Source organism: Falco peregrinus, chromosome 4, assembly GCF_023634155.1.
Source record: "Falco peregrinus isolate bFalPer1 chromosome 4, bFalPer1.pri, whole genome shotgun sequence".
Lineage (NCBI taxonomy): Eukaryota > Metazoa > Chordata > Aves > Falconiformes > Falconidae > Falco > Falco peregrinus.
In genome coordinates, this window is record NC_073724.1 from 38591654 (window position 1) to 38618938 (window position 27285).

At 38.7% G+C, this 27285-nt stretch overlaps 1 protein-coding gene across 2 annotated transcripts in view; it reads left to right on the top strand.

The window, feature by feature from the left end:
- SYTL5 (synaptotagmin like 5) overlaps positions 1-26192 on the top strand; it is a 94430-nt gene extending 68238 nt beyond the window's left edge. Inside the window, exons 10-18 of one of the 2 annotated variants that reach the window (XM_055802834.1) lie at positions 2838-2930; positions 6978-7043; positions 7974-8152; positions 8961-9063; positions 11231-11392; positions 14997-15105; positions 16609-16744; positions 19326-19534; positions 20127-26192. In XM_055802834.1, coding sequence (XP_055658809.1) covers positions 2838-2930; positions 6978-7043; positions 7974-8152; positions 8961-9063; positions 11231-11392; positions 14997-15105; positions 16609-16744; positions 19326-19534; positions 20127-20269 — 1200 coding nt within the window. In that variant the 3' untranslated portion in view covers positions 20270-26192. The remainder of the gene's footprint in view (positions 1-2837; positions 2931-6977; positions 7044-7973; positions 8153-8960; positions 9064-11230; positions 11393-14996; positions 15106-16608; positions 16745-19325; positions 19535-20126) is intronic. The other variant, XM_055802835.1, reaches the window with a different exon arrangement.
- Positions 26193-27285: the final 1093 nt, after the last annotated feature.

Sequence of the window (27285 nt, forward strand, 5' to 3'; positions counted from 1 at the left end):
GAGTGATGGGAGCTGTGACAGCAGTGGTGGGAGATGCCACATGTCAATAGGATGTGCAGATTGCTGGAATTTATCAGCTGAAAGGGTGGGAATAGGTTTTTAGCTGCTTTGCTCCCAGCTTTATCAGGAAAACCTATTACACATACAGAGAGATCAGCTGGAAAATTGAATGCGTATTTTGCTTCTCTAACTTAACATTGCTTTTGACAGTGAAGAGACAACCCCCAGAAACCCACGAACTGCAGTACATATTTATCAAGGAGTATCAAGGGGAATCAGTTAAATCTTGTGTTGTGTTCGTGTGTGAACAGTCTATCTGGAGGGTTGTGTTGAATTCCTGACCAAGTAGTGTTCATTACATGCTCAGCTGCTTTATTGGAAGTAATTGGGTAATGTGTGTCTTAGAACCCCCACTGGAGACGATGAGATTAATGTCCTACTAGCTCTAACTTTAATAAGCTGGTAACACTAACCAGTTACATAGTTGCAGTTTCGTAACACCTCCTGAGAAACATAATCATTGTGGTGCAAAATGAATAAAGAGCATAGGCTGACTTATTTATTTATTTATTTATGTTAGTTTTAGATATCCGATTGCAGACAGAAGATGGTAGTCAGCTAGCTGTCGTTAGGACTCTTACTGAAGCCCTTAATGTTTGAGTGTCTAGACCTGAAACACCCCAGTCTGAAGATGTTGTCTTTTTGAGTGTCTAGACCTGAAACACCCCAGTCTGAAGATGTTGTCTTTTTTTTCTCCCTTGTATTTAATTATTCAGCAACAAAAATGTAGCACTGTTTATGTTAAAGTCCACAGGTATGTATACAACAATATAAAGGAAAGATTTTTGCATGTGTTACCAGAATTGCTTCTTCCTGTCGTATGGGAAAGGAAAACAAATTTTGTTTTAAACTTGAGTACATCACCTGAATTCTGAAGTCAATGAGGAGAGTAGAAGTGAAGGGTGGGGCATTTTGTTTTTATTTTAGGGGATTTTTTGTTTTTACTTTTGAAGATTCAGCTCTCAATCTGTCTCCCTGATACAGTTTTCTCTGTTGTGCCTGGGTCTCCAAGGAATTCTTCCTTAGAGTATAAAATATCTGTGACTTCTTTTTTTCTATGGGGTGGTAACAGTGCCCTGAATAGATTAGAAAGAGAAGAGACCAGCAGAGGAAGCTTATTCTAAGAACATGAAGCTAAGGGGAATGTTTGCTTCAGTATGTACATTTTGGTCCTGAATAAAGCGATGACTTGTCCTGGTTTTCCTCTGCCTAATACTAGATATGCAGTTACAATTGGAAAACAGTAATAGAAAATTTTGCATCACTTTCAACTGGTTTTATTTCAGTCACTGGAGCAGAGAAGTGATGTACCAGATGGTTTTATGCATACTAATGACAAATGCTCTGCAGATCTTTACATAAACTGTGACAGTTCAACTCTCCAGCAGCTTTTCTTCTCTGCTTTTTTCCTGATTAGCGTAGAAGTCTTTGAGACTCCCGAGTTTGAATACAGTTCTTCTCTGTTTAGTTTAAGAGAGTGAAAGTAACTAAGCAATAAAGAATGAGGTAGGTCGCCATGTAAGACTTTTATAGCTGCAAAGCAGGTATAAGGAAGCTGAACATTTGACTTCTGTTAAACTTCTGTTAAAACTAAAAGCAGTCTTTCAAAATACCTACCATAAGGTTTATGATTGCTTGAAATTTCCAACCTATGCTTAATAGGATATCTATCTGTTGGGGGTTTTTTCCCTGTAACTTTTACTTAAAGTTATCAGTCCTATTAGGACTATCAAGCAGATTATTTTTATTTTTAGATTTTACTGCTGTGTTAAAAAATGAATATTTTTTTTCTGTATATGGGCTAAAGATGTTACAGTCCAGTCTTATTAAAACTCAGGCATGTATATGAAACTGTGTAATTACTGATTTTTTTTCTCCATTTTTTAAATTATTAAAATAATACAGGAATTTAATTATTTTTAAAATATGCACATCAACTGGGGTTTTTGTTTACCCCTCAAATATATTGTGTGTATGATGGCAGGACAAGTTTCTTCCTATTTGGAATAATAACCCAGGGCTTTCAGCACCACCTGTTAGAAAGTGGTTCTATGTTAATGATTGTGTGCACAAAATTGTTGCCTGTCACCAAAGGCAGCATGAAAGGGTGCAAGTGTAATGCAAATTGTGTGCTTGCTCATTTGTGTGTGACTGATATAAATGCGGACCATCATTGGAAAACTGGATTGTAAAGAATATGTCTTGTAAAAACATGGAACCTGGACTGTAACCAAGAAGTCAGTCATCTAACAGCTTCTGGCTACAAATGTCTTCAGGTAAACCAGTGTATCTGTGATCCCCTGGCCCCTGGTAGCAGACCTTAATTCACTCATTTCTTTTGTTAAGGTTTGAAAAATTCTCACCATGTCCCTTTAAGATTTCCAAACCTGAACTCCTGAATGCAAAGAGTAGTAAGGTAGAATAAGGTAGTTCACATGAGATTGTTAGTAGGCATGGGAGTGGGTTTTGTTTATGTGCATGGTTGTTGGCCATGCAAAGGTATGCACCTCCAGAATAAGATATAAAGTATGTGTGTCGAGTTTTTCAGTTCTTAATAAATTGAACCCTGAAACTGTAACACTTGTCTTTTCTCCTTATGCTGTGTGCCTGTAAAAAGATGTGGAAAATGTAAATCACAATTCCTCTAGAGATTAGAATTTTGAGTGCATCCTGCACAGTCTTCCTAAAATGGAAAATACAGGAAACAAAACTAAGCAACAGAAGCTGACCAAATACAGAGCAGAACACGATGACTAAAATGCTTGTTTTTCATTTAGGATTATCTGGATGAAACAGAAGAAGACATTGATGACGTAGTGGCTTCTCGTTATTCAAGGAAACATGGACAATTGACAAGTGGATTATCAACAGTAAGATCTCAAGTAGAAAACATATGCTTTGTCCTTCCACAAAAGACCATTTGTTCCTCCAAAAAGGAGTTCTAACTTCATACCGCTTAGCAGCAGATTGTCTTTCATCCTGCACTTGAGAAACATCCTTTAACATTTAGATAGTTTTTCTATTATATTTTTAATGTTGTTCAAAGCTAAAATGCTGTTCTCTGCAGCACATGGAAAGATAAATCATTCATACTCATCAGCAGATTTCCTCACATGCTCAGGTTACAAGCAAGCTCACATTTGGAGAAGGCAAACCAGGTGTTTGCAGTGTGTGACTGCTCAGCTTTGCAGAGGAGCACTTTATCTTAATTTACTTGAAATAAAGAGAACAAGGCTGTGGTGGGATCTTCCATCTCAAACCACTTTCTGATTGTTCAGGTTCTTGGGACACAAATACTTGTCTGTTTTGTTCGCATAAATACCACTCTGTGGCATCATTGTCCATCTTCCAGCTTAGCTTCTCTCATTCTTCGTGACATGATTGCTATGCCAGCCACATCTGAAAAGTATTTCTCTTTACAGTGAGAAGGGAGATACTTGGGGATGTTTGTTGGTGACAACTTTTCTACCTTCTGCAATAATTAAAGTATTTTTCTGTTATATGCTTTTGTTTCTTGTCATACCCACAAACTACATACTGTAAATCAGATGTCTGAGTCTTGCAGTTGTCTCAAGTGTTGCAACTTAATGATGGTTTTAAAAAGGATAGCTGCATTTTCAGGTTGTAACAGGTACTTGAGATGCAGCAAAACTGGTGTAACAAGCCTTATGCAGTTCATTATGCAGTCTTATTCTCTGGGAAAGAAAATGGGTGATAAAAGCTTTTACCATGTCTCATTTATGACTAAGTGCTGTGTACCCCAGTTTTGGGATCTGACACTTAGGATGTGGGCAACTGAAAGCATCTTCAGAAAAGTGGCGGAGCCCTCTCTGGCCACTCTTCTTCATGACTTCTGCCTAAGAATAGCTCTGGTCAGCACACAGAGTATCAGAAAACTGCAACAAATTCCAAGTAGAAGGTGAGAGAGTTGAAAAGGATGAGGAGAGATGAGAAGTCTGCATGCTAAAAGGGAAGAGAAAATTTGGTCCGTGACAGTAACCAATGAACTGTCCTTTCTAGACTGCATCCACATTAGTCCCCATGCAAGCAGGGCCCGGGGAATGCTGCTGAAGTTCTTGATCCCAAGGAGATGGAGTAGGCTGAATCCAAGCTTGGCTTACCTGGGGAGGAGAAAGGGCTAAGAAAATTGCCATCACAGGGTATTTCGGTATCTTACATTTGGCCACATCCAGACCCTTTTCACTTCTGATCTATGTAGTTCACAGAAAGACTGTTACAGCAGCGTTGTGTGGCACCGCACACCAAACCAGACCTGAGCAAAAGTGGCCTGTTGACACTGGTCTAATTAGACCCACTTACCCAAGGATAACTATTACTCGTTGTCTCCAATACTTTTTGTTCCCATGGATTTTATAGACAAAATTATTTTTATTTCCTCTGAATATTGATACGAGGTTGCAGGTGCTTAAGTGCTTTCTGTGTTTAGGCCACTAGTTGAGGAACTGCGCTTAGAGAGCCTTCCCTCTCAGTGCTGTAGGCAGCCTTCTGCCTGTGCATTGGGTTTTGTCCTTTGCTGTAGATTTCTCTTTGACCTTTTTCTTAGGCAGAGCACAGCTTTTCCAGAGCTGTAGGTCTAAGATAATCTCACGTCTGAATGCTCTCGTTTCTCTGTATTCACCATGACATGTTTTTTAGTGTCACTGCATGCTATATTAATGGCCAAGTTGTGAATGGTAAGCTGCTTCTCCCTGTGAAAGCAGGCTAATTTTACAGGTTTTGGTGGGTTTTGTTCCCATTAAGTGTGTGTTACTGATGTTTCCCCTCTTTCTTACTTTTTTGCCTTTACTCTGCTTGGCTGAAGCCTTTCAGCCTTCTGCAGTGTATTGATTTTTTTTCATCTACTTACCTGTCAAATAACTGTGTACTATTAAGTCACATTGAAATAATGTTATTAATGAACAGTAGGCTTTAACTGCATGGATTTCTTTTTTTGTTTTTTTCAAATGTAAGAATTTAAAGGATAGCATGGGTACTCTGATAGCAAGTATTTGAGTTAAAGGAAGAAATATTTCAAAGGGTAAAGAAACTTGAAATCTACCTGTAACATGAGTAAGCAAAAATGAAAATGGAAAGTGACATTGAACAGGAACTGTATCTCAGCATTAGAGTATTTTTCTTTGTGTTTTCCTAAAGCTAACACATGAACTTTGTGTTTAGTTTTCCCTGCATCCTTCACCAGTTCCTCTCCCAAGCATATTAATGTGTCATTGTCAAGACCCATCAAATCAGTGAGACTGAATTCTTCCAGTGCCTTACTGCAGCGATAAGATATGATGCAAAACAAGTATAATTCTTGGTGAGCTACTAAAATGAGGGTCTGCATCCTTCATATGTGGTGGCCGTTTACTACTTACGAAGCTGGAAAATGAGTAGATTTCTTAAGGTCATTACATTTAGCATATGTAATGTCCAGTGTAAATGCCACAGAACAGGGTCTGTGGGAGAAGAAAGTCAAGTATATTAAATACTTCCACTAAATTTGTGTTACTTTGTTTGGAGTTTGCAAGCAATTCAGAAACTGTGCTTACATAAATTCTAGGCTCAGTGGTCATTTATTTGTTCAGGACTTTCAGGGTTTTTTTACCCCAATCATTTATCCCTTGCTGCCCACTTACCTAAAGATCAAGAAAAAGAGTATTTGGATTCAGCAGGGAACAACTCATCCACCTCCTGGTGTTGGTATAACCTTGTTTGTTTTCTGAAGTGGGCACAAAAATTTTACTTTTCTGTTACAGGGATAATTTTGTAGCATATACTGTTCACCAAGGGTGTCCAAAGATGCCCATTTTCACATATGATTTAGGTGAAATGCATAAATGATAAAGACTGGGATTTAGCTTGAGGCATATTAGGAACAGGAGGAAATATGATGAATTTGTTTGTGTGTGTTCATAATGCTCTAGTAATTTTAACGAGTCCTGTTCATGGAATTTCAGCCAATTATGCAAAGGATTAAAAGGACAAGCATTTTTCTTTTTTCTTTTTCTTTTCTTTCTTTTTTTTTTTTTTTTAAAGGAAGGATAAAGAAGGCCAGCAGAAATAATAAAAAAAAAAACCCAGCACTTTTTTTTGCCTTTTATTATTCCTATATGACATATAAAATTAACTTTATGGGTAATGATTGCTTGTTCTGTTTTTTCATGTCTGTCATTAAATTATTGACACAGGCCTGCTTATTCCTCCAGCTTTCTGTGCTGCAGGGCCGTTAGGCGAGGTGCTGGGAGAGTTGAGTTTTGTCACAGACCAATTCTTTTTGTGTGGCTCTTCCCCTTGACTGTGCTCTTCCTTCCTTCCTTCCTTCCAGCAGCTGGAAGAAAGCGGATCAATGTGTAGTTTCCCTTGAGGTCTCTAATAGAGATTTCTGGATACTGCAGTAGCAAGCAGAGGGATGAAAATATTTCCCCCCATATTCTATTTGTTCCCAAACAAGCATCATGTTTCAATATTTGTGTGCATTTTTCATTATTCTTACAAACTCCACAGATAAATGGATTTTTTACAAGGGTGCTGATTCTACCAATATATGAATGCTTAGCTTTTGACTGACTTAAGTGAGGATTGTCTTCATGCAGATGTGAAGACAAATCCAAATACAAACCGATACAAATCCAAATCTGCTGAGCTGGTGTTCTAAAATGTAATTTGTTTATTTTGAAACAGCCGATACTTCATTTCTGTTTAATTACCTTGAGCTCTGTGTCCTTCAATACTTGAAGTATATGGAAAACAGCACTTCTCTGATTTGCTGGTAGCTTTTTCTTGCTTGCTATGGCTTTGCAGTACAAACTCCCTTTACTTGTCTGTGTAGGTAAAGATTTACTTATTGCACTTACTCTTTCTTATTGCAGCTATCTAATGGTCTTTTCTCTTGATCTTTTGCACTGCCTTCTTTAAAGAACTCCACAGAAGGCTCTGACAGAAAATGGATGTATTTAAATGTGCCTGAAACAGATGGTGATACTGTGAGTTCTCCTGAATCCTCTGCTTAGCTTACTTTTAAGGTTTCTCTCTCTTTTCTCTCTTTTTGCTGAAGACTGTACCTGTGTGTCTTGCAAGGTTCCTATGTGTTAGAATTTAGATGGTTTTATATGTTTTTGAGCTCAGTGACTCAAAGGAAAACATGCATCAGATTTCTCGAATGCCTTTAGTTCTGGCAACATGCATATTGCTCTGGTTTTCTTTAAAAATATTTAATTCTTTCATAATTGCAATCTTTTGGAAGAGGAAATCCTCATAGCAATACTCTGCATGGTATGAGTGAAAAAAAGAAATTGAGGAATTACATGTTTATGTTGCAGTGGAAAATTTAGTGGGATTATTGCTAAAGTTTTTTGGCTTTAGGAAAATTGCAGAAATGGTGGATATTGAATTTTGCTCATTATTGTAGAATTGCTAGTGAGAGGTGGGTGTCACTTTAAACAAATATGGTTTTATACCATCTAATATTACAGGGAACCTCCTTATAACTTTTTCTAATGGTTCTATCAGCAGCTGCCTTATGAGACTCAGTAAAAATTAGGTGGACAAGTGAGCCAGACAGGTGATATTTTTTCTGCTTGGAACTTACGTGAGCTTACAGTTTATGTAGCCCGTCTGCTCTTCAGTTCATGCATGAATTAAATGGTGGTAATTTAGATTTAGTCATGTTTATAAATAGGCTTCAGTCCTGCACGGGAAAACATCAACTGTCTAGACATTTAAGCTATCATTAATTATAGTTCTCATTCCCTTTCACATCAAATGGTGGTATTCTTGTTCCACGAAATAATCTGTTTTCATAGCAAGTCCTAACAAGTGTGATAATATTGCAAGGCTGTAGCTGCACAAAACCCCCAGATTCTGGAAAAGAGTAATTTTTTAAGCCTCTAAGACCTTTTTCTCTCCCCCTCCAGACTAGCATTAACAGCATGCTGAGTGTATATAGTGAAACTGGTGACTATGGCAACGTGAAGGTCAGTGGTGAAATCCTTCTCAACATCAACTACAGCTACAAAACAGGTGCCCTCAATATCCTGGTGAAAAGTTGCAGAAACCTGGCTCTTGCAGATGAGAAGAAGCAGAGGACTGATCCGTAAGCACAAAGAAGAATTTCCTTAAACTCTGCTAGTGGTGTCCTCCACCATGTCACGTGCTGTATTCTGGGGTTGCTGTATGAGCCCGAGAATTCATAGGATCCAGTTGCTACAAGGCAGCATTCTGATGATAGCTGGGTTTGGATTCCCTGTGGGAAATGCATTTTCAGTATGTTTCTTAGGGCAACATGTGCCTGTTCTGGGGAAAAAATAAGATTATTTGAATTATCAACCTGTTTGGTAGTAAAAGGGAAAAAATATGAAGGAATAGGGAGGTTGAAATTATTTCTTCTAGAATCAAAACTAAAGTATGTAAGAGGAGTAATGTTTGGGAGGGATGGGGGGATAGAGGTAACTTTGGTTTCATGCATCCATAGATTCACTTTGCAAAGACCTTGTTTTCTGAGCTTCTCATTATAGTTTTCAGTATAATATGTAAATTCTGTCATGAGGAAGCAATAATTAGTATCTCTAATCATGTGTAATCCTATAGTATGTAGGGTATGAAGTTCTTCACTCTCACATACTACAAAAGGGAAAGTGTTAGCAAAGCTTTCTGCATTTCTGAGGATAAGTAAATTAATTTAGCTCTGCCTTTTGTTATTCTGATCCTATCTGACTAACATTGCTATGTTTGTAGATAAAGACAAAACCTTTCCATGTTTCACACATTCTGTGTTACGTATGTATGTTGTTTAGACTGCAAAAATTAATTTCCACATACGTGTTGCTGATGTAGCGATGTCAGGTCCTTGCTCAAACTGATCATTTTTATTCCTTACTAATAATTTCCTACTTGATCTGCAGATATGTCAAAGCATACCTTCTGCCTGATAAGTCCCGCCAAAGTAAACGCAAGACCAAAATTAAAAGTAACAGCACCAATCCAGAATTTAATGAAACACTGAAGGTGAGAACACTGTCTCTCTCTCAGGCTGGGATGAATGTTCGACTTGTGCTTATAGGCATTTTCTATATGTGTTCCAGTATGGGAATTAGAATTTGGAAGAGATGCCTCAAAAGGGAAGGTATTTAAGCAAAAACTTCTAGCCTATGAGTTGTAAGTTCTGGCTTTCAGCATTGAGGAGTGTTTTTCTTTGGTTCTCCTCTTTGCAGGTAAAACTTGTATTAGTTTCCATAGATCTCTTTCAAAACTTATGTTCCCGTCTAACCTGAGCTCAGATTTGTTAAAAGCACCTTAAAGATTTCGTATACCCTAAGTTAGCAACTAATGCTGCAGTAAAGCTAGTTTAAAGCTTCCCATCTAACTGATTTTTAAGGTAAATTAAATTTTTCCCATAAGATCTGAATTTCTCTGGAGGCTTTAATTTATTTTTAAAGCAGAACTGACTTTGGTAAGAAAATGCCAACAACAGTTTCACTACCTGCCTTCCTAAAGAGCTGTGGTGAAGTTAATTTTCTGTTGCAAAAGGCAATGACATTAATTTCTTGAGGCCTGGTGGAGCACAATGCCCAGGCTCTTCCTCTCCTTGCTGTTTACCCACATCCACTACAGAGGGTGAATTTTTTTGAGCTCCTCACAAGCATCTTACTCACCACCTCAGCTCTGTGGTGCAGGTGGGAAGGGCAGAGTGTCTGCCCAGTTCCCTGCCTGTCTGGTACCTGGACTGCAAGGCTCCTGGTGATTCCCCATGATTATCCTTCCTGGCAATTGATGAGAGTTATCCCAGCAGGCTGTCATGAGGCCTGAAACTTTTTAGTTTGTCCTGACATTTGGTTTTTTTCTCTTTTGTAATTTCAGCGATGTTTTAAATAACTTTCTTAAACTAGAGGCTAAAAGATGTTCCCTGGCCAGTATACTTGGCTTAACGTGGCTACAAAACCATTCTGCAGATGCACACACTTGGTCTGGCCAGACTGCTTGCCAAGGGAAAGTCTCTTGTATAGCCTCATTTTTAAATGGTTTGTAGTAAAGTTAAGACTTGCCTGAACTGGAAAAAAAAGGTGTTAAGACTATTTAGCAAGGAACGTAGTACTGAACATGTTTGTTGGTAGAAAACTTGCTGAGGATGGCACCTGGCAGCTTGCTAAAAATGCGAATTGTAACAGAGGGCTTGCTTGAATTGTGGGTAGGTAAGCAAGAGCTGCATCTGTTCATCCCAAGTGTAACTACTGTTAAAAGAAGAAAAGAAAAATAATTAAATCTGTCTGTATCTTCCCTCTTTGACTTTTATCCCATTGTTGCTAAATACGGCATCTCTCACAGTGGAATTGTTGGCATCTAGGATTAAGCTTTGCAGACATATCTGTACACAAATAGCCTACTTGTGTGGCTGGCCAACTGACCTGTTTCAGCTTTTGGAGAATACGTGTCTGTGTCCAGACGTTATTCCTGATGCAAAAAAGAAGACATCTGGGTCTCTTCAGCTAACACTAGGAGAAGGGTGACTTTCAGGGAATTAATAGGCCTTTTGCTAAAAGCAGTGTGTGCAGAGCTAGATTTCCAGATGTTTATAATTTTCTGTGTATTTGCTAAAATACAGTGTTTCTTCAGAGGAGTTTTTTAATAGCCCAGCAGTGGTTCTTAAGACTGATACACTTGGTGCATGCTTTGCAGATGCAGTTTTACTTGTTCTTAGAACAATTTTTTGTAAGTTACAAAGATACAATTGAAAAGGAGATAACACTATTTCTAGGAAGTAGTGTATAGCGGACTCTTTTTCAGGGTGAAAGAACCAGTGGGGGTTTCTTCTTACGAACTAAACTTGGATGTCGAACTGCTTCTTTTACATAGACTTATAAGAAATGAGCAGGTTCATAGTTTTAAGCGTCACAATTTACTTTATAGTCATAAATACCCAGTAAGTAATACAGAAAAAACACAATTATGATAGTAACAATTACCACTGTATGTATACTGCAAAGAAGAGAGTTAGATTTAACATTGTGAGTTTTCTGGCTAGATCAATCTTGTTTGCAAAGAAAACAAATCTTTCATGCTTCATTTGTTAGCTGCTGTGGGCTTTGTGAAATTGAGCTAGAGCTATAAAAGGCTCCATGGAAACTATTATTTCTGCTTATTCTGAGAGTTTCTTTTACTTTTTTTCTGTTGGTAGTATGTCATCAGTCACACACAGCTAGAAACCAGGACCCTGCAGCTTTCTGTCTGGCACTATGACAGATTCGGACGCAACAGCTTCCTTGGGGAGGTGGAAATTCCATTCGATTCCTGGAACTTCGAAAATCAGTGTGATGAGTGGTTTGTGCTCCAGCCCAAGGTAAGAGTTTTCAGGGGCCAGTGAATGTGCTGTGTAGCGAAATTACCAAGGCTTAGTTATTTTTCCTTTGGAATGTGTTTATAAAATGGGACTTTATGAGTGTCTAATATGGTAATAAAAATAATACCTTTGTTCTTTATTCAATCGAATCATATTGGATTTAAAGTCTTTATGAAAACGGTAGACATGACTGGCTACTTAAAAACAAACAGAACCCCCACCTTTTAATAAAGTATAAGTTCATCTCGTAATAAAGCGCAGTGGAAAAATGACCTAGTTAAGAAATTACTTTTTAAGAATAGTACATAAAACAAGGGACTTTCCTACCACTCCCCTTACTGAACCCTTAACAATTTATTAAAGAAATAGACCTTTTTTGGTTTCAGTTTTAAGTGCTTTACACCTTTCAGCTGTGACAAAATGACTTCTTAACCTCTTATTCACCTTAACTAGGAAGGTACAAGATAAAGCTTCTCAGCAGGCAAATCAATTGGTCTCTGAAACAAGATTGTCATTGCACTTAACTAAGGATAGGACGACTTCTGTGTCTAGGGCACACTCAAAAATAAACACTTTTGCCAAAGCAGGAAGAGGTTCAAAATGCTATTGTAAGCTAGAGGATTAAAGGCTCCTGCCTTGCTTGCAGCCAGAATCCCCAGGCATTCCAGTGGCTTAGACTGCCGTTTCAGAAAGAGTGTTTTTCTTGTTGCAGAAAAATCCAAGGCTGTACCGTAAGCGATGTGGAGATTGACTCAGATGACTTGTTTGCTCTGTGTTCCTTATATTTAAGGAAATAGTGTTACATTTCAGATTTCAGGAGGGTGTGTTTGATTTGTGCCTTTCTCTCAGATGGGAAATGGATGTGACTGCTGTATAATTGATTGCTAGGTATAGTGCTAAGTGGGGCCTACATCTAAACTGTCACAAATTTATATTTTAGTAATTAATTTGCCAGAAGATACATAAGGAAATTGGTCTCTTCTTTGAACACTTACATACTTCACACTTTATAAGTGGCAAGGAGGATCATTCCGAGTTTTCTAGTTCAGCTTTGTTAATAAGGGCTACCGTGACCACCAGCCCTTCCTTCATGGTCCAGGCAAAGTGAGACCAGGACAAGAAAGTGGCAAACATGTTTCAGTCAACACTGTGTCCAGGCCAAAATTATACTGTCCTCCTTACAAGCTTACTTCATGTAAATTGCTTTCGTTGGGTTCCCTTGAAGTAGAAGAAATGTCTACTAATGTCTAATAATCGCTGTCATAGCTCTGGCTGGTGTCAGATGTTGCTATTATACGGTACCCACCAGTCTACAACAAGAAGATACACATCCAGTATTTGTTTTGCTTGCAGTTTTTGCGCAATGTGGGTCTCAAACTGAGCTTCTTCTCATACAGTAGTTTCTTTTCATCTCATGTCAGTCTTAGGGGATTTGTGTGTGTATGGGTGGTTTCTTTTAATCCTAAGGGGAAGAGAAAAAAATAAAAAAGATAGTCACGAAGCTTTCCTGCTCAGGAAAAAAGTAACGAGGCACTAAGCGTTTAAACCATTCCAGCTGGAAGGTGCTGTCTGATTATTTCCAAACCCATTAAAAGGATTTTTAAATGAGTTCTTTTTTACCAAAGAAAGCAAAGACAGAATTGGTCTCTGCCTCCTAAGTTGTTGTAAATAATGTTTCTAAATTTAAACTGCTGCTAAGATTTTTGATCAGCAAAGGTAATAATATCAATTATTGCATTTTGATTTTTTTTTAAAAAAAGCTCAGGTTAATACACATGCAAATCACATGCTGTTCTCTCATATGAACTGCCCGATAGAGACAGGAATGGCGGTGAAATTCCCCAGGTTTTATTACACTTTACTTGTCATTTAGCTGCTTTAGTGAAAAGGTTGGAGACTTTAAGACCTACTTCTGTGAGCATTGAATGTCTGTTTTCAAGAGGAGTGTGATTAAATCAGAAAAAGATAAAATAGTTCTATTGTTAAAGAGGGGGCAGAGTCTAGCGCCCTGTTATGTATATGGGTTTGGCAAGGAGGTTGACAAATTGTTCCTGACGTAAGAACTTATACCATCGCTTGTCCACCAGTAGAACAGAAAAAAATAATATTTGCTGCCTTCATGGGAAACCTGATCCTAAACTTGCATAGTTTAGACCACAAGTGAGCTGTCTGACTGGCAAGATTTAGATGGTGTGCAAAGTATTCCACAGCCATTTACCACAGGTTTTCTTTTGTCCTCTGTTGAGCAACTGGCATCAGACACTGGTGGAGATAGCACTGTTTGAGAGTCATTGCAGGAATGCCTGTTTTTGAGTCACAAAAGGGCCGTGTTATCACTAAAACTGCTTTGTTCCCTGTCCCATCCTTAGCTCCATTAAACATGGTTAGTGCCTTAGCCTGGAGTCTGATATGAAGGCAATGATGACTCTGTGCGTATTGCTGTATGTATTTCTGGTGGATTTTTTTTTGGTTCAGTTTTCTCATGATAATAGACTTTTGACTTCTCCTGGGGAGTCAGGAAACAAGCTGAATGCATCTCAGAGAAATACTGTCACAGATCAGACATTCATCTATAAGCAGTTCTTTAAAGGCTTGTGTGGTACCTTGGAGTGTGTCTTACAACACTTGAGGGTCCTCTCCCTTTATACATATGCTTTTTCTGCTGTTATAGACATCAGGAAGATTTGTTTGTTTGTACCCAAACCAAAGCACTGGAGCATGTACAGAAATGCAAGCATCTGAGGTAGTTCCACCTCCTTTAGTGACATCACTGAGTGAGGTTAGCATATGCCTGAGTTTTTCATAGACCTGATCTCTAATGTAAACGTGCAAGACACATTTTTTCACTGCACTCTATTTTTCTAGAAATCAGTTTGAAGTGGCATAACATGTTATCCCTGTGTTGTTGTATCTTTTGTTTTTAAAATGTAGTTTCCCACTTCGTAAAATGTGAATGGAAATTCAGCACACATCAGTGAAGGCCTGATGTTCATCAAGGATGTTCTGAAGCACACTGAATGCATTTTTTCTGACCAAGATTCAAACATTTATAAAACAAAAATATACAGAAATAGTAGCTGTGTAGAAAAGGAGAAAGACATTGGGAATAACAGTTTTCAATATTTTTTTTCTATTTCAGAGCTATGCTCTGCTCTCTTCCCTTGCGTTTGTTCCCCACACCTCTGTTGCAAGAGTGACTCAGGAATGACTCCTCTAAAATACATGAAACTGATTATGGTTTAAAATACTGATTGGAGGAAATGAGGGCTGAATGTCAGCTTAAATTAGCTACAGCTTATATGTCCAGAAATAAGTTTGAGGGTTTTTTCTGTTTGTTTGCTTCACTTATTCATGTTAAGATATCTCTCTCCTTTGTGTGTTCACTGAACAGTGTCTAATGCCACGTTCTTCTGGGAGCTTGCATTCCCTGGCTCACAGTTTTCTGAAATATGATTGCATTCAGTCTGGAATGTCTAATTATCTGAAAGTGGCTTGGTATGTTTAAGAAGTGTACTGTATCAGTACAACAAAATTAAAATCAAAAGGTGAAAGATTAACCGTAGCTGGATTTCTGGGGGTTTTGTTTGTTTTTTTTTCTTTTCAGGTGGAGGTTGTGACAGATGTTGGGCTTCAATATAAAGGAGAACTGACAGTTGTTTTACGTTACATTCCCCCAGACAGAAACCTAATGCTTCCTCTAGGGCAGTTTCAAGGTAAAACAAACATTAATGGCAGCATATGACAACATCCCTCTGAGTATTAAAAATCCTCGTCTAGGGTGAAGTAATGGTATTACTGAAGATTGAAATCATACTTAAATATGCTAGTTGTCTTTATTTGTGGAAATTTTGAACTGTGAGTATTTTCCTCCTGCTCCATCCTCTTCTCTTACGTTGATCTTAAGGAGAGAGAAGTGTGCAGTCAAGTGTTGATGCATGGCTGTGACCTAATTAAAAAAAATGCAGACATTAGATAACATGATTGAGGGCAGCCACATAGAAATGAATAGTCTGTAACATAGTCTGTGGGTTCTTTGTTCAGCTAGTTATATACAGCATATAACTGATCAAAATAATAACTTCACTTAGTTCTTTGTGCTTAATTGTCCTTAAGCATACCTATTTCCTCATTTTCACTTTTTTTTTTTTTACACTGTTTTCTTTGCTCTGTTTTACTGTATTACTGCTGTAATTCAGTCCTGTGAAATATTATTTTAATTCTTTAGGGTGAGCCATTCTTTTCATCAGCAATGAATAGGGGAAAACAGTTACTAACTTTTCACATTGTAGTAGCATGAAGCACAGCAATCATCTGAAGTGAAGGCAATCACTGGGTAGCACCTGAGTGTATATGTATATACCAGACACAGATATAGCACTGTCTTAATAGCACTGTCTTAGTGATGGTATTGCTTGTTAGCATTAGAATTTGATAGATATATGACGACCTTTTTTTTTTTTTTTTTTTTTTGGACAGTTGACATTCCCTCCAGTAATTCCAAGGTTTTCTCTCTTAAGAGCTGATGTCTAAAAAGTGCAGATAATCACTATCTGCATTTTTTTAAATTAGTACGTTTTAACATCACTCCTGATCTTTTTTTTCTGATTTTTTTAGCCTTAATGAGTGTGTACAATCCCTGCTGATAAGCCTTTTAGAATCTGCAGCAGCAGCAAGTACATGTGTCCTCATGCTGCTGTTTGAAAGCAGTAGGGTGTCAGTGAGCACTGGTCCTTTGTCATGGTCTCTGAGGAGCAGTGCATCCTTACACACAGAATACTTCTGGTGTATTTCTACATTTTAAGCTTTGGGACAGAGTTTTTTATACCTTTCTTGTGGTGTAGGGCTGCCTTAACATCAGTGGTGGAAGTGGATTCTGAAAAGAGGGTAAGACATACAGGACATGCAGTTCTTTGCGTTCAGCATAGTAATCCACAAATACTTACCAGACAGTACTTCAGATGGGGCACCCTATTGTGTCCAGCAAGGACTAGCTAGTTACATGGTCAAGTTCTTTATCATATATGGAGTGATTTTTCTGCCTCAGCCTTATTAGTTTCTCTACCCGTAGAGAATTAGAATCTCCTTATAAGTAATACTTTAATCCCATCGCATTAGATGATTTTTAAAAATCTAGGAAAGACAATCTACATTGCCTACAGCCTTGCAATGTATATATAATTTCTGATGATGATGTTGCAACTCTGTTGTATGTATAGGAAAGAAGACCTTTAAAAAAGGAAAAAAGGGAGACTCTCACATGCCATCTGGAGGTATATTAGAAGTCCTCATCAAAGAAGCAAAGAATTTAACAGCAGTGAAATCAGGAGGCACATCCGACACATTCGTGAAAGGGTTTGTGGGGTTTTTTTTCTCACCATTTTTTTAATGGCTGCACTGAATCACATTTTGGCTGACCCATTTTTTTTCAATATGCCTGTATATGTGTGTATGGAGTGTCAGTCCTGAAAAGCAACTGGCACCTTGAAATAGTATGCTGAAGAGAAGAATGCTGTGGAATAAGGGCAGAGAGGTACGACTTGGCCCAGCGGTTAAATACAATTGTATTTACATACCACTCAGTCAAGAAACAGAACTGTTCATACATAAGTATCCAGTGTGCTGATGTGCATGCTGTTATAGAATATAATGTTTAGAAAAGAAAACATTTCCACTGAGTTGGTAGAGAGAGGTAGGTGAATATTCATCACTCCTGAAGGCAAGAAATTGTAAATTAGGGCTCTCACACTGGAGATGATACCTGATCTGATGGTGGCATTTACATTTTCAGTAAATTGAAACTGTACATATTTTTTAATAAGAGGAATAACCAGACTAGTCCTGAATAAGAAACTTATTTTCAGGAAGATAGAAGTCTGTTTGGATTCCCTGGAAAACTGCAAATAGCACCTATAAAAGCTGGCACGCTCCATCAAGTTGAGCTTCTTTCTAATGGATGTCACCTGAAACATACAGAAAAAGAAAACTGATTAAGTGTGTGAGGAAATTCTGTTTTGATTCCAGTAAATATGCTAAGTGAGAAAAGAGTTTTCTCACTTAAACTATACATAGTTTTGGGTTGGGTTTTTTTCGTAGTGCTTAATTGGGAAAGCTCTTTGGCATGCAGCACAGTGTCAAGGCGCACATTTAAACCCTGAGGATTCCAAGGAAGTTTGTCACTGATTTCAAACATAGTGTCTTAACTCTAATTGTGTCTTGTTAACGTTTAATATTCTTTGACAGAAGATGTTTAAAACTTCTGCTCTGATGGCTTTCAGGTTTGATTTTGAAGATGTATAATTTTGAAAAGTTTAAGGTCTGTGTCATGTGCCTGTATGCATGTGGATACATAAAAATATACAGAGTATGACATATATGCACCTTTTTATTAGATAAGCAACATTTTGTGTCAGACAGTCAAAATCCAAACTATACAGAAAATGTTACATTTAGAATATACCTGTTTTGAATAAAATGACCATAATCCTGCATACCTCATTATACTGGATTTTTCATAAATGTAAGTTATATGTTAAAAGTGTTACATTTAGGAAAAAACAGATAACTTAAAGCGTTTCTCTTTACCAGTTTTTGCTCTTATTGCTAGCTTTCAGAACCGCTGACTTTTAGATATGCTGTAGTTCATTAGTAATGATTTGAGCATTGTTACTAAATGGAGATCATAGAAAACATCCCAGCTTTAATGCCTTGGAGGAGCCAACAAAATTTATCTTGATGTTGTAGTGTGATTCAAACTATCACTAAGCTCATAGACGTCATGCAGAAAAAGTTTGAGCTGTTCTTCCTATGCATTTGTTCTCCCATGCCATGTTTCTTTTCCTAACATGTGTGAAGGCATTTCCTTTTACTGAAAACAGACTGTCTGATACCCCTGCAGCTCACTCCCACCTGGAGGTCGCAAGAGACTTCAGGGAGAAAATGTTGTCAAAGTTTTTTTACATTAGCAGTAGCAAAGTGGGGCAAATAATTCTTCGGACTATAATTAGTTAGTGGTGTCAGCTACTGCTGACGTGGATCATTCAGTACAGTGCAACAGGACCCTGTTTACCTTGGACTGCTCGTCTGCCATGTGTCATGGCCAAATGCACAATCAAGTTGCCATGAACCAGTTGAGATGCTGCAGTGGTCTAAGCTGCACTGTTAGCTTGAGGTAATCTGGCATAGATTAGCCCACAGTTAGCCTACTGTAGTAACTAGCTCATGTTTATTGTCAAGTAAAAGCCTGCACAGGAATCCTGATCGAGGCCTAGTGATGCAATTTGTCTGTATGTCTGACCCCTTAGTGTTTATGTGCGACCACATAGTTACTGCATTAGCTTTGCTGAAGGAGAAGGTACAGACTATGAAAATTTGTAGAGACCTCTGATTTTCAACTAGAGTATTAAATTCTTCTAGTTTCACTAAAGGAATTCTCCAGTGAACGTGAAGTGTGAAGAACCTGTCAGACTTCACAGCTTTTGTGTTTCTGCACTGAATGGGGCTTTAGGCAACTCAAATTAATGATGCAAAGCTGCTGAAGTTCCTTCCTTATCAGTCATTTTCATTTCTTTCTGGAGGACCTCGTGTCCTGCTTTGGGAAGGACACTGGATAAGGTGATTCCAGAGGCTCCTTCTATCCAGTGTTTTTATGATTCTGTCCATATTTATCCTCACTGAATTAAAAAGATGGTGGTTAAGACCCAAGACTTGGGGCAAGGAGACCTAATTCAAGTTTCTGCTGGTGATAACTGATGAACAAACCGAAGAACAAACGGAGCACAAATGTGAAATATGCACTTCAAGTACATGCTAGATATATTAACAGTGGGAAGTTGGGGTCCTGATCCCATTTAAGCCTCTATATGATTGTAATTATATGTTAATATTATGTGACAATCACTCTACATACTCAGTTTTCCTTTTCTGTATCTCCCAGATACCTACTCCCAGATGACAGCAAAGCTACAAAACACAAAACTCCCATAATAAGAAAGAGTGTGAACCCCCAGTGGAATCATACCTTTGCTTTCAGTGGCTTGAATTCAAGGGATCTACATAACGTCTGCCTAGAGCTGACTGTGTGGGACAAGGAGTCGCTCTCCAGTAACATTTTCTTGGGAGGTGTCCGTTTGAGCACTGGAAATGGTAAGGACCCATCTGACTCATGATTGCTTTCCTTATGCTGCTTTCTTTCCTCACCCCACATGATTCGTGTATATGGACAGAAATGTTACTGAGCATATGGCAAGTATGTGGGAACTTGGGGCAGTAGACAAGGGAGAGAAGACATGTAATCTGTAGATTAGTTCTTTCCTCCATTGAGTGAGACACAGAAATTTGGTGCCCAGTTGTATTTCTGCACAGTCTAGAACAACTGGGAATACCTTGGAAGTGTTTCTTAGCATCCTGGTGAGAAGGAGGAGACTACTTATGTCCAGCAACAGCCTTTCTGCTGACAAAGGTGTGATCTGGAAGAGGCATGAATCCGTTCCTCCTCTGTTAGGACAAAGTTTCTTGTGGTGCAGAGTGGGGAGGTTTATGTGCCTCTGTCCATGTGCCACAAAGTTTAATGACAAGCTGGTGCTCTCCAGGAGCCACCTGTTTTCAGTGTAACTCCCTGTATAGGTGGTGTAAAGCGCTTATCATCTTTCTTATACACTCTTGGAGCGAATGAGCAAGGATGTTAAATAACTGCTTACTAACATGGAGAAATACCTCGTGTTTTTATAATTGCCAGGTGTAAGTAATGGTAAGGAGGTCGACTGGATGGACTCTCAAGGGGAAGAGCAGCACCTCTGGCAGAAGATGATTGACAGTCCGGGAGCTCCCGTGGAGGGGATATTAATGCTGAGATCCAGCATGGGAAAACGCAGACTCTGAAAGACTTTAACTACTGAGGGGTACCACAGGTACTCCTGACCTCGGTGGTGTTCAGGCTTTCGTCACTTTGCCCATTTGAAAGTGGGAAAGTTGTTGTACTCTTTGCCTTGGAGATTAAGGCTCCAAGTGAGATTTTAATGCATTCTGCACTTTCATGCGCATGTTTTTAACCCAGGCTCCTTGTACGGATTATGTTTTACCTGAAGCCAGTGAGAATATGACCTCGTACAGAGATCGGACTGGCTTTCTCTGTCCCTTCTGGTGACTGGTGTGCAGCTGATGAACACCTCTGCCTATGGGGAGCACAAAGTCAGAAAATTCTCTAGTTAGTAATTTTGTAAGTAATGCCTGGCTTACGTATCTCCTTCTGGGTCAAAGATGGCCTAGGAGACAGCAGTGATACCATACAAGCAGATCCAGGGCAAGTCTGTGCTTTGGCACTTGAAAGATAAGAAGCCATAATGTTGTGAAGGATAAGAAACAACGTTCCTTTCTCATGTTTGCTTGTTGGGCTGTGCAGGGTGGCAGGCTTGGCACCGGGCAGCTCCCCAAGGAAGGCCAATGCACTGTGCTGCACACTAGAAATAGGCAGCAGGTGAGCTGGTGTACGGTGCTGGTGTCCTGGCATTCTCTGGGTTAGTTTAGTGCACCGTATAAAAGGCAGACTTGGTTCAATGTAATCAAAGAGCCTCTAATGAAAATAAATCATAACAAATCCCCAGTTTCCAGAACTACATGGCATTACTGTGTTTTTCATTCAGCTGACAGCTCTAGCCAAGACCTTCTGATGCCATACAGAGGGAGTATGTTCACATGCCTGTCCCCATCTCATACATCGCTGAGATGAGACACATACTGCGTTTGGAGACAGTTATCTGAGACCTTCATTCAACAGATCATGTAGCAAAGTGACGTGTAAAGCACAGGCCAGACTGATTTGCACAACCGTGGAATTTTCTCTGAATGTGCTGGGATTCAAACACATGCCCATTCACATTAATTATTAACCAGAGTAGGTCTTTTTTTCTCCTGAATATCCCCCTGCAACTTAACAGTAGATTTAATGATAAGAGTGAGGTTTGGCCAATTCAATCATTAATCTTATTAACTGTGACAATTGTTCAACAGTAATTCTGCTACTTGGTTTCCTAAAGTGATTTTACACCTGCTTAAATCCACCAACCTTTGGGGACTTACACAGGTCATCTGTGAAGAGCATACTGTTTTGAATAGTTGTTGTGGGCTACTCCTACCGTAATGAGGTAAGATTATAATCTTTTTTCAAGGACAGCACATGTCTGCTTGCAAGATTGGATGATAATGTAATTGTGTGGCATGTCATTGCTCAGGGTATAAGACAAAGGAAGATCAGCAAACTGACTGAACAACATTTCTTCAGAATTTTCCAGAATTAGAAAGCTTCCTACTTGAACTGGTAAATTAATCTGTAGCCATTCTACCTTTTTTATTCTTCTCCTCAAATGTTTTATTTTTGGAAGTAGTATTAGTACTAAGGAAACAAATTGAAATATATGGAAATATAATCCTTACATAGATTACTGGAAAACCCCCAAAATTTCAAAGAATGTATCATTCCCTGTAGATCAAAACATCAGTATTCAAAAGATTTCTGCGAAGAACAAAGACCATAAAATCTGATTTTTTTTGAGATACAAATGTTGTTCTTCACAATCAGAACCTGCAAGAAATCTAGACTGAACAACAGAATATGAATAGCCAGAGTAACGACAGCTGGAAATTTGATATCTCTAGCTGTTTTAGTGTACAATTATGTACATGTATTTAAAGCTGAATCCAAAACCTTAAAATGTGATGTCCATTCCTTTTTTTTTTAGGATATTGTATACTGGTTTTGGTTTGAGTGGCTTGCAACTGTGGGGAAGGTTACAAGCAGTCTTTTAAAATCCTAATACTAACAGATAATTTTGTTGTTGTTAAAAACAGTATCTTAGTTTTAATAAAACAGTTTGTTTCATTGTGAATATTTTCTGATATGACTTTAAAAAATCATTGGAGGTACTGCTTTGCCCAGTTTGAGATCCACAATTTTCAGAAATTACCAAGTCCTCTTTGAAAATAAAATTCCCTTGGAGAATCTGTTTGGGAACCAGAAGTCAGTACTTGCTCAAGGAAACTGACTTTATTTTCCTTCTTTATCAATTCTTCATTTTCTCTGAAGTTCTGCTCAAATTGGGCACTGGAGCAAGTGTAGTCTAGTTTTAGCTGGCTTTTCATTTTATGCCACAGATGCTGTGAACTGATAAATCAGAGCACAAATATCAAGCACATACATTTATGACCATTTTCTTATCATAGTAGTCTTCCTTTAAGTATTAGGTTTGGGTTGTTGGGTTTTTTTGTATCAGTATCCCCAGTGAAACCAAACATAACTTTTGCCACCTGAACTATCCCTCCCTCTAACAGAACTGGTCTGAATTTTCTTGGTTGTTTGTACTGCAAACCTTTATTTATTTTGGGAATAATAATATTATATTGACATAGAGGAACAAGCTTGATTTTTCACTTCCTGGAAGTTGATTCAAAAAGGTAAAGCTTATTAAATCTAAAGAAAATGATTCTTCAGGGCAAAATTCCAGCTAGAGTTGTAGAGGAGCACTGGGCAATTGGATAGTTCTGTTTTATTTCATTTTGACGGTGAAAATGGGAAAAATAATAAGAACACAAAAAATCCTCTGAAGTGGGACACCAAAATGGACACCTTTTTTCTTGCAAAATTGAAAACCTTAAAATAATTTTGAACTGAACCAAACCATTTATTTTTACATGGAGTACAAGAGTTTGTCTAATTTTTGAACAGTATTTTCTAACCACCTAAGCATGAACAATTTAGCTAAATCAAGTCTTGCTTTGAAAGGAAAGTCTGTGCTTTACTACATCTTCTGCCTATTTTGGTCCTATGGTAGAGTTTGTGGTGAATGGACTTGCCTGGGAAGTGCCACCCAGCTCATACGCAGGCTTTTAAATTCTGCTTTTTCCTTCCAAATGGCCAAAACTTCACTCTAGGCCTGCACCTGAAATTATAGACCTGGCTATGAATAGGCTGTAGTTGTCAACTGCAGTTCAGTATATGAAAGGAACACTTTCACCTGAGAAGTGGTTTCAGCCAAGGCGGTTGTGTTTGCCGTTGATAGGATTTGGAGTATTACGGTGGAATTACCTTCTAGGTTAGCTGTGACAATTCTGAATTATGGTAGCATATAATAGGTATCACACTCTGCCTCAAATGAGCCTTGGAGGGATGATGAGCATCATATCAATACTAGAGCAATTTGGAAAGCTTTGCTTTTCTATGATGTTATTGGCACATTTGTAGGAAACATCTGATTTGTGGAAAATGTCTCATTTAATTGTATCTCTTACATCTTTGTTCTCTTCCTTTACAAAATTGATTTATGGTTTGGAAAAAGCACAAGATGATTAACTGCAGATGTGATTTCTTGTTTCCCAGATATTTGAATTAATTGCCTATAATTGTGCATCATCATGTACTGTGTGTTACTAGGCTGAACAAAAAGACACAAAGCCAGGAATTAGGCCAAAGCCTTCCTTTTGTATATGTATGTTTATGGTATTGAAGACACATGAATGGTTTAGTCAAGGTTAATTTTTAGGAGAAAATAGCCACAATTTTAATATTGATTCATAAACTGCTGTCCTGAGTAAACAGACACAGCAGAGCTGATATTTCTAAAGTATTTTTCCACACAGACTTGAATAACTGAAGATGCGTCAGTGGTGAAGAAATCTTCTCTGCATTGCACAGTGTATTTTAGTCTGATACATATTTTTCTAGCAAGGTAACTACAGGGCTTTCATCACTATTTCTTCCCCCTTGTGATCAGATTTTGAGGGTTTGACCCATTAAAGAAGAGTAAAAGTGCAACTTTTACTGTAAAATGTCAAGTGGGGACAGTAAATAAATCTTTAGACAGTGTGGTTATTGCCAGCATCCACCAAAAAGAGCTGATGCTGAGGGCTCTCCAAGTTCTGCCATCAGACTTTAGTATCCAGCCCTGCTCTCCAGAAGTTTCTCTGCTCACTTTATCAGCTATATGGGGGCTTTAGGCTTCTAGATGTTGATGCTCTCACTCACATGCTTAGATGCCAAAAGCAGGTCAAAATACGTTTGAAATGGCCTCCCCATCTCCTCCACCTGCATTGTTTTACATTTGAGCAAGGGTGGGAGGAAAGCTGCAAAGCCTCTGAGGGATTCTGTTGCCATCTTCCTGTGTTGGAAATCCAAGTATCATTGCCTTCCTTGAATGCCTTTTTAGATGCCACATTTTGATCCTTCTTTCCCAACTGGATGCTTTAGCAGATGGTTTACGAGAGAAGGCATCGGGATGATGAGCATGTTTTGATCATGATGCATTAGACTGGAAGCTTATTCTTCTGTGCATCTTCCAATGCAGATTATGCTAAGGTAGCATGAAAGAAGCATTTTTTTATTTTATTTTATCTTTCTTGTCCTGCCTGGTTAGGCCCTGCCAAGTGCATTTATTCAAAGTTGTAGTCTGCAAAACATCAGCTAAACTGTAACACCAGAGCAGCCATTGAGCATCCACTGGTGCTAATTGATAAGAAGAGGTAACAGGAAGGTTGCATTTAGACTGGCAGAATTTTGGTTTCTTGAGGGATATGCACATTGCCCAGCTTCAGGCACATAAAGTTTGCAGTGTGCTCTGTAGAGTCAGTGAAGAGAAAGGCTGCTTGGATCTCTTACACCTTCAAAACAGAGCTGAGTCCTATTTCCACAGCTGTCTAGTTTGTGGATTCACATAAGATAGTAAGGGTTGTACCTGTATCTTTGTAAGGGTCCCTCTTTCCTTCACCCCTCACTTCAGTTCTGCAACCCTCACCAGAATGTTCTACCTGAATCTGGATACACCAGTATCTGGAAGGAGGCAGCATGCAGCAATTAAGTGATAGTCCCACTTATTTTCACCTATATGAGGCAAAACCTGAAATTTTACTTCCCTAACATACAGTACTGATTTTCAGCACTTTGCAACAATGGCAGAAGTAATTATCTCATGAGAGCTGGTCTATGCGCTTTGTCACCTCTTTTTTTTTTTTTTTTAATAGTTTCTAGAAAAATACAATTATTTATTTATTTTTATTAACCCTAGAGAAATGGTGTTAGAACATGTGATGAATTCCAAAATAGGATGCAGACTTCTATTTGTAGTGGTGTTTTTTACTATAGCCCAGCAGGAGATACTGAGAAGCACGCTAGCAGAACCTTAGCACTGTGTGCCATGAATTTCCTGCCTGGTAATTTCATGTTTTGCAAATGCTGTTTGAGAAGTGGCATTAATACAGTGTTAATTATACTGTGTATATTGACACTGACACCGGAAGGTGAATCTCAGCTTGCTTTTTAGGTGTGTTTTAGGTTGCTTTTGAAACTTACCCTTGCTGCATCTTGGGCCTTTATTTAGATTAGTTATTTCAGCAGGTCTACTTTGTGGCAGTAATATATATATATATATATATATATATATCTGTGTGCTACTACTCCTGACAGCTCCGTGTGTATTTTTGAGGATAGTTCTAATTATTAAGGTTTGCCTACAGCCAAGTGTAGTCATTCATTGTAGCAATTAAGTGAATGTCACGTATCCCTCGTTCTGCCTTTGTTCTGCTTAAGATCTGTTGCTAGCTCTTTGTTTAATTATTCTGCTGGACATGAACAGTATTAGCGGTATGTTAAGTTCTACCCAAGTTTAGACAAAACAAAATGTTTCCTGCCCAGAACATTTTTGTACTACTGTGCACTGTACGTTCAGTTTTGTGGACAAAGGTGGCTGGTAATACATTTGCAGCTGTTGTCAAGATTACTGTTCTATCTGTTAAATTAAAATACTAAAACTTTGCTGTGTCCTGTCTCTCCTAAAATGCATTACAGCAAGCTATAAGAATGTCTCCCAGGAATATCCCACATTATCTCACTGAGGTAAAGACATTACTTCACTTACATGTGATGAATAATGCAAGAGGCCTGGCCTATCTTCAGAGGTGGGATGCCATTGAAAGTGTCACGCTCTCTGCTTTTTTGTTTGTCCTAATTTCTACACTTCATGTGTTTTTAAGCTATTTTTTATTTCACAAGCATTAAACCTGTTTTAACATGCAATTCTAAGAATAAGGGAAATGCAGCATTCTCTTCCCTCTTGCTAGACAATTATTTCACGTGTGGCTTAACCCTGCATGTTCAGGTCCTCCCTTCCATCTCTGAGTCTCCCACCTCTTCCCTAGTTCGAGCTCCTGCCCACCTGAAAGTCCAGGTATGTTCAAATTGCAACTTTTCTGTAATTACTGGTCCTGATTTATTTATTTATTTTAAAGAAAAAGCAAAAAGCATTTGAACACTCAATTTACACTTTCAGCTGAGTCACGTTCACTTGAATTTACCGCTGAGGGCTCTCTTCCATCTTCTTTTGGTTCTCTAGTTGCCTGGGTTTTTGGGGTCTTCCTGTCCCTTCCCAACTGCCTGAGGAACTAGGAGGTAAATAATGCTCCTGGGCTCTGGGTCTGTGCTTGCCTCGGCTTGCTTTGCAGGACTTTGAAAGTCTGGCTCGGTCCGTTGGGTTCCTGCACCCAGGTTAAGGGGAGACCATCTCCGTGGGATTTGCTGGTCTCTTGGTGTGATTTGGGCACAGACAGCTGGCTCGTTTGCCCTCACACCACTCCCGTCTAGCTTGTCTCCATGCTGGCTCTGGCCTTTGTGGAGGTGGGAGGTCAAACACCCATAAACTGGAAGGCAGCTGCAGGGGGAAGAGCCCTCCTGCCTTTTCTTCACTCCCTGTACCTTTGCTGGGACTGTTCTTAAGGATTCGCTTGGGGGGACTAGAAGACACTTCTATAACTTCTGTACAATTGAACTGCAGTTTCTCCTCCCCTTCTCTATGAGGTGACAGATGAGAAGTTCTCCTTGTAAATCTGAAGTATGGACTAACCTAATAATTCAAATG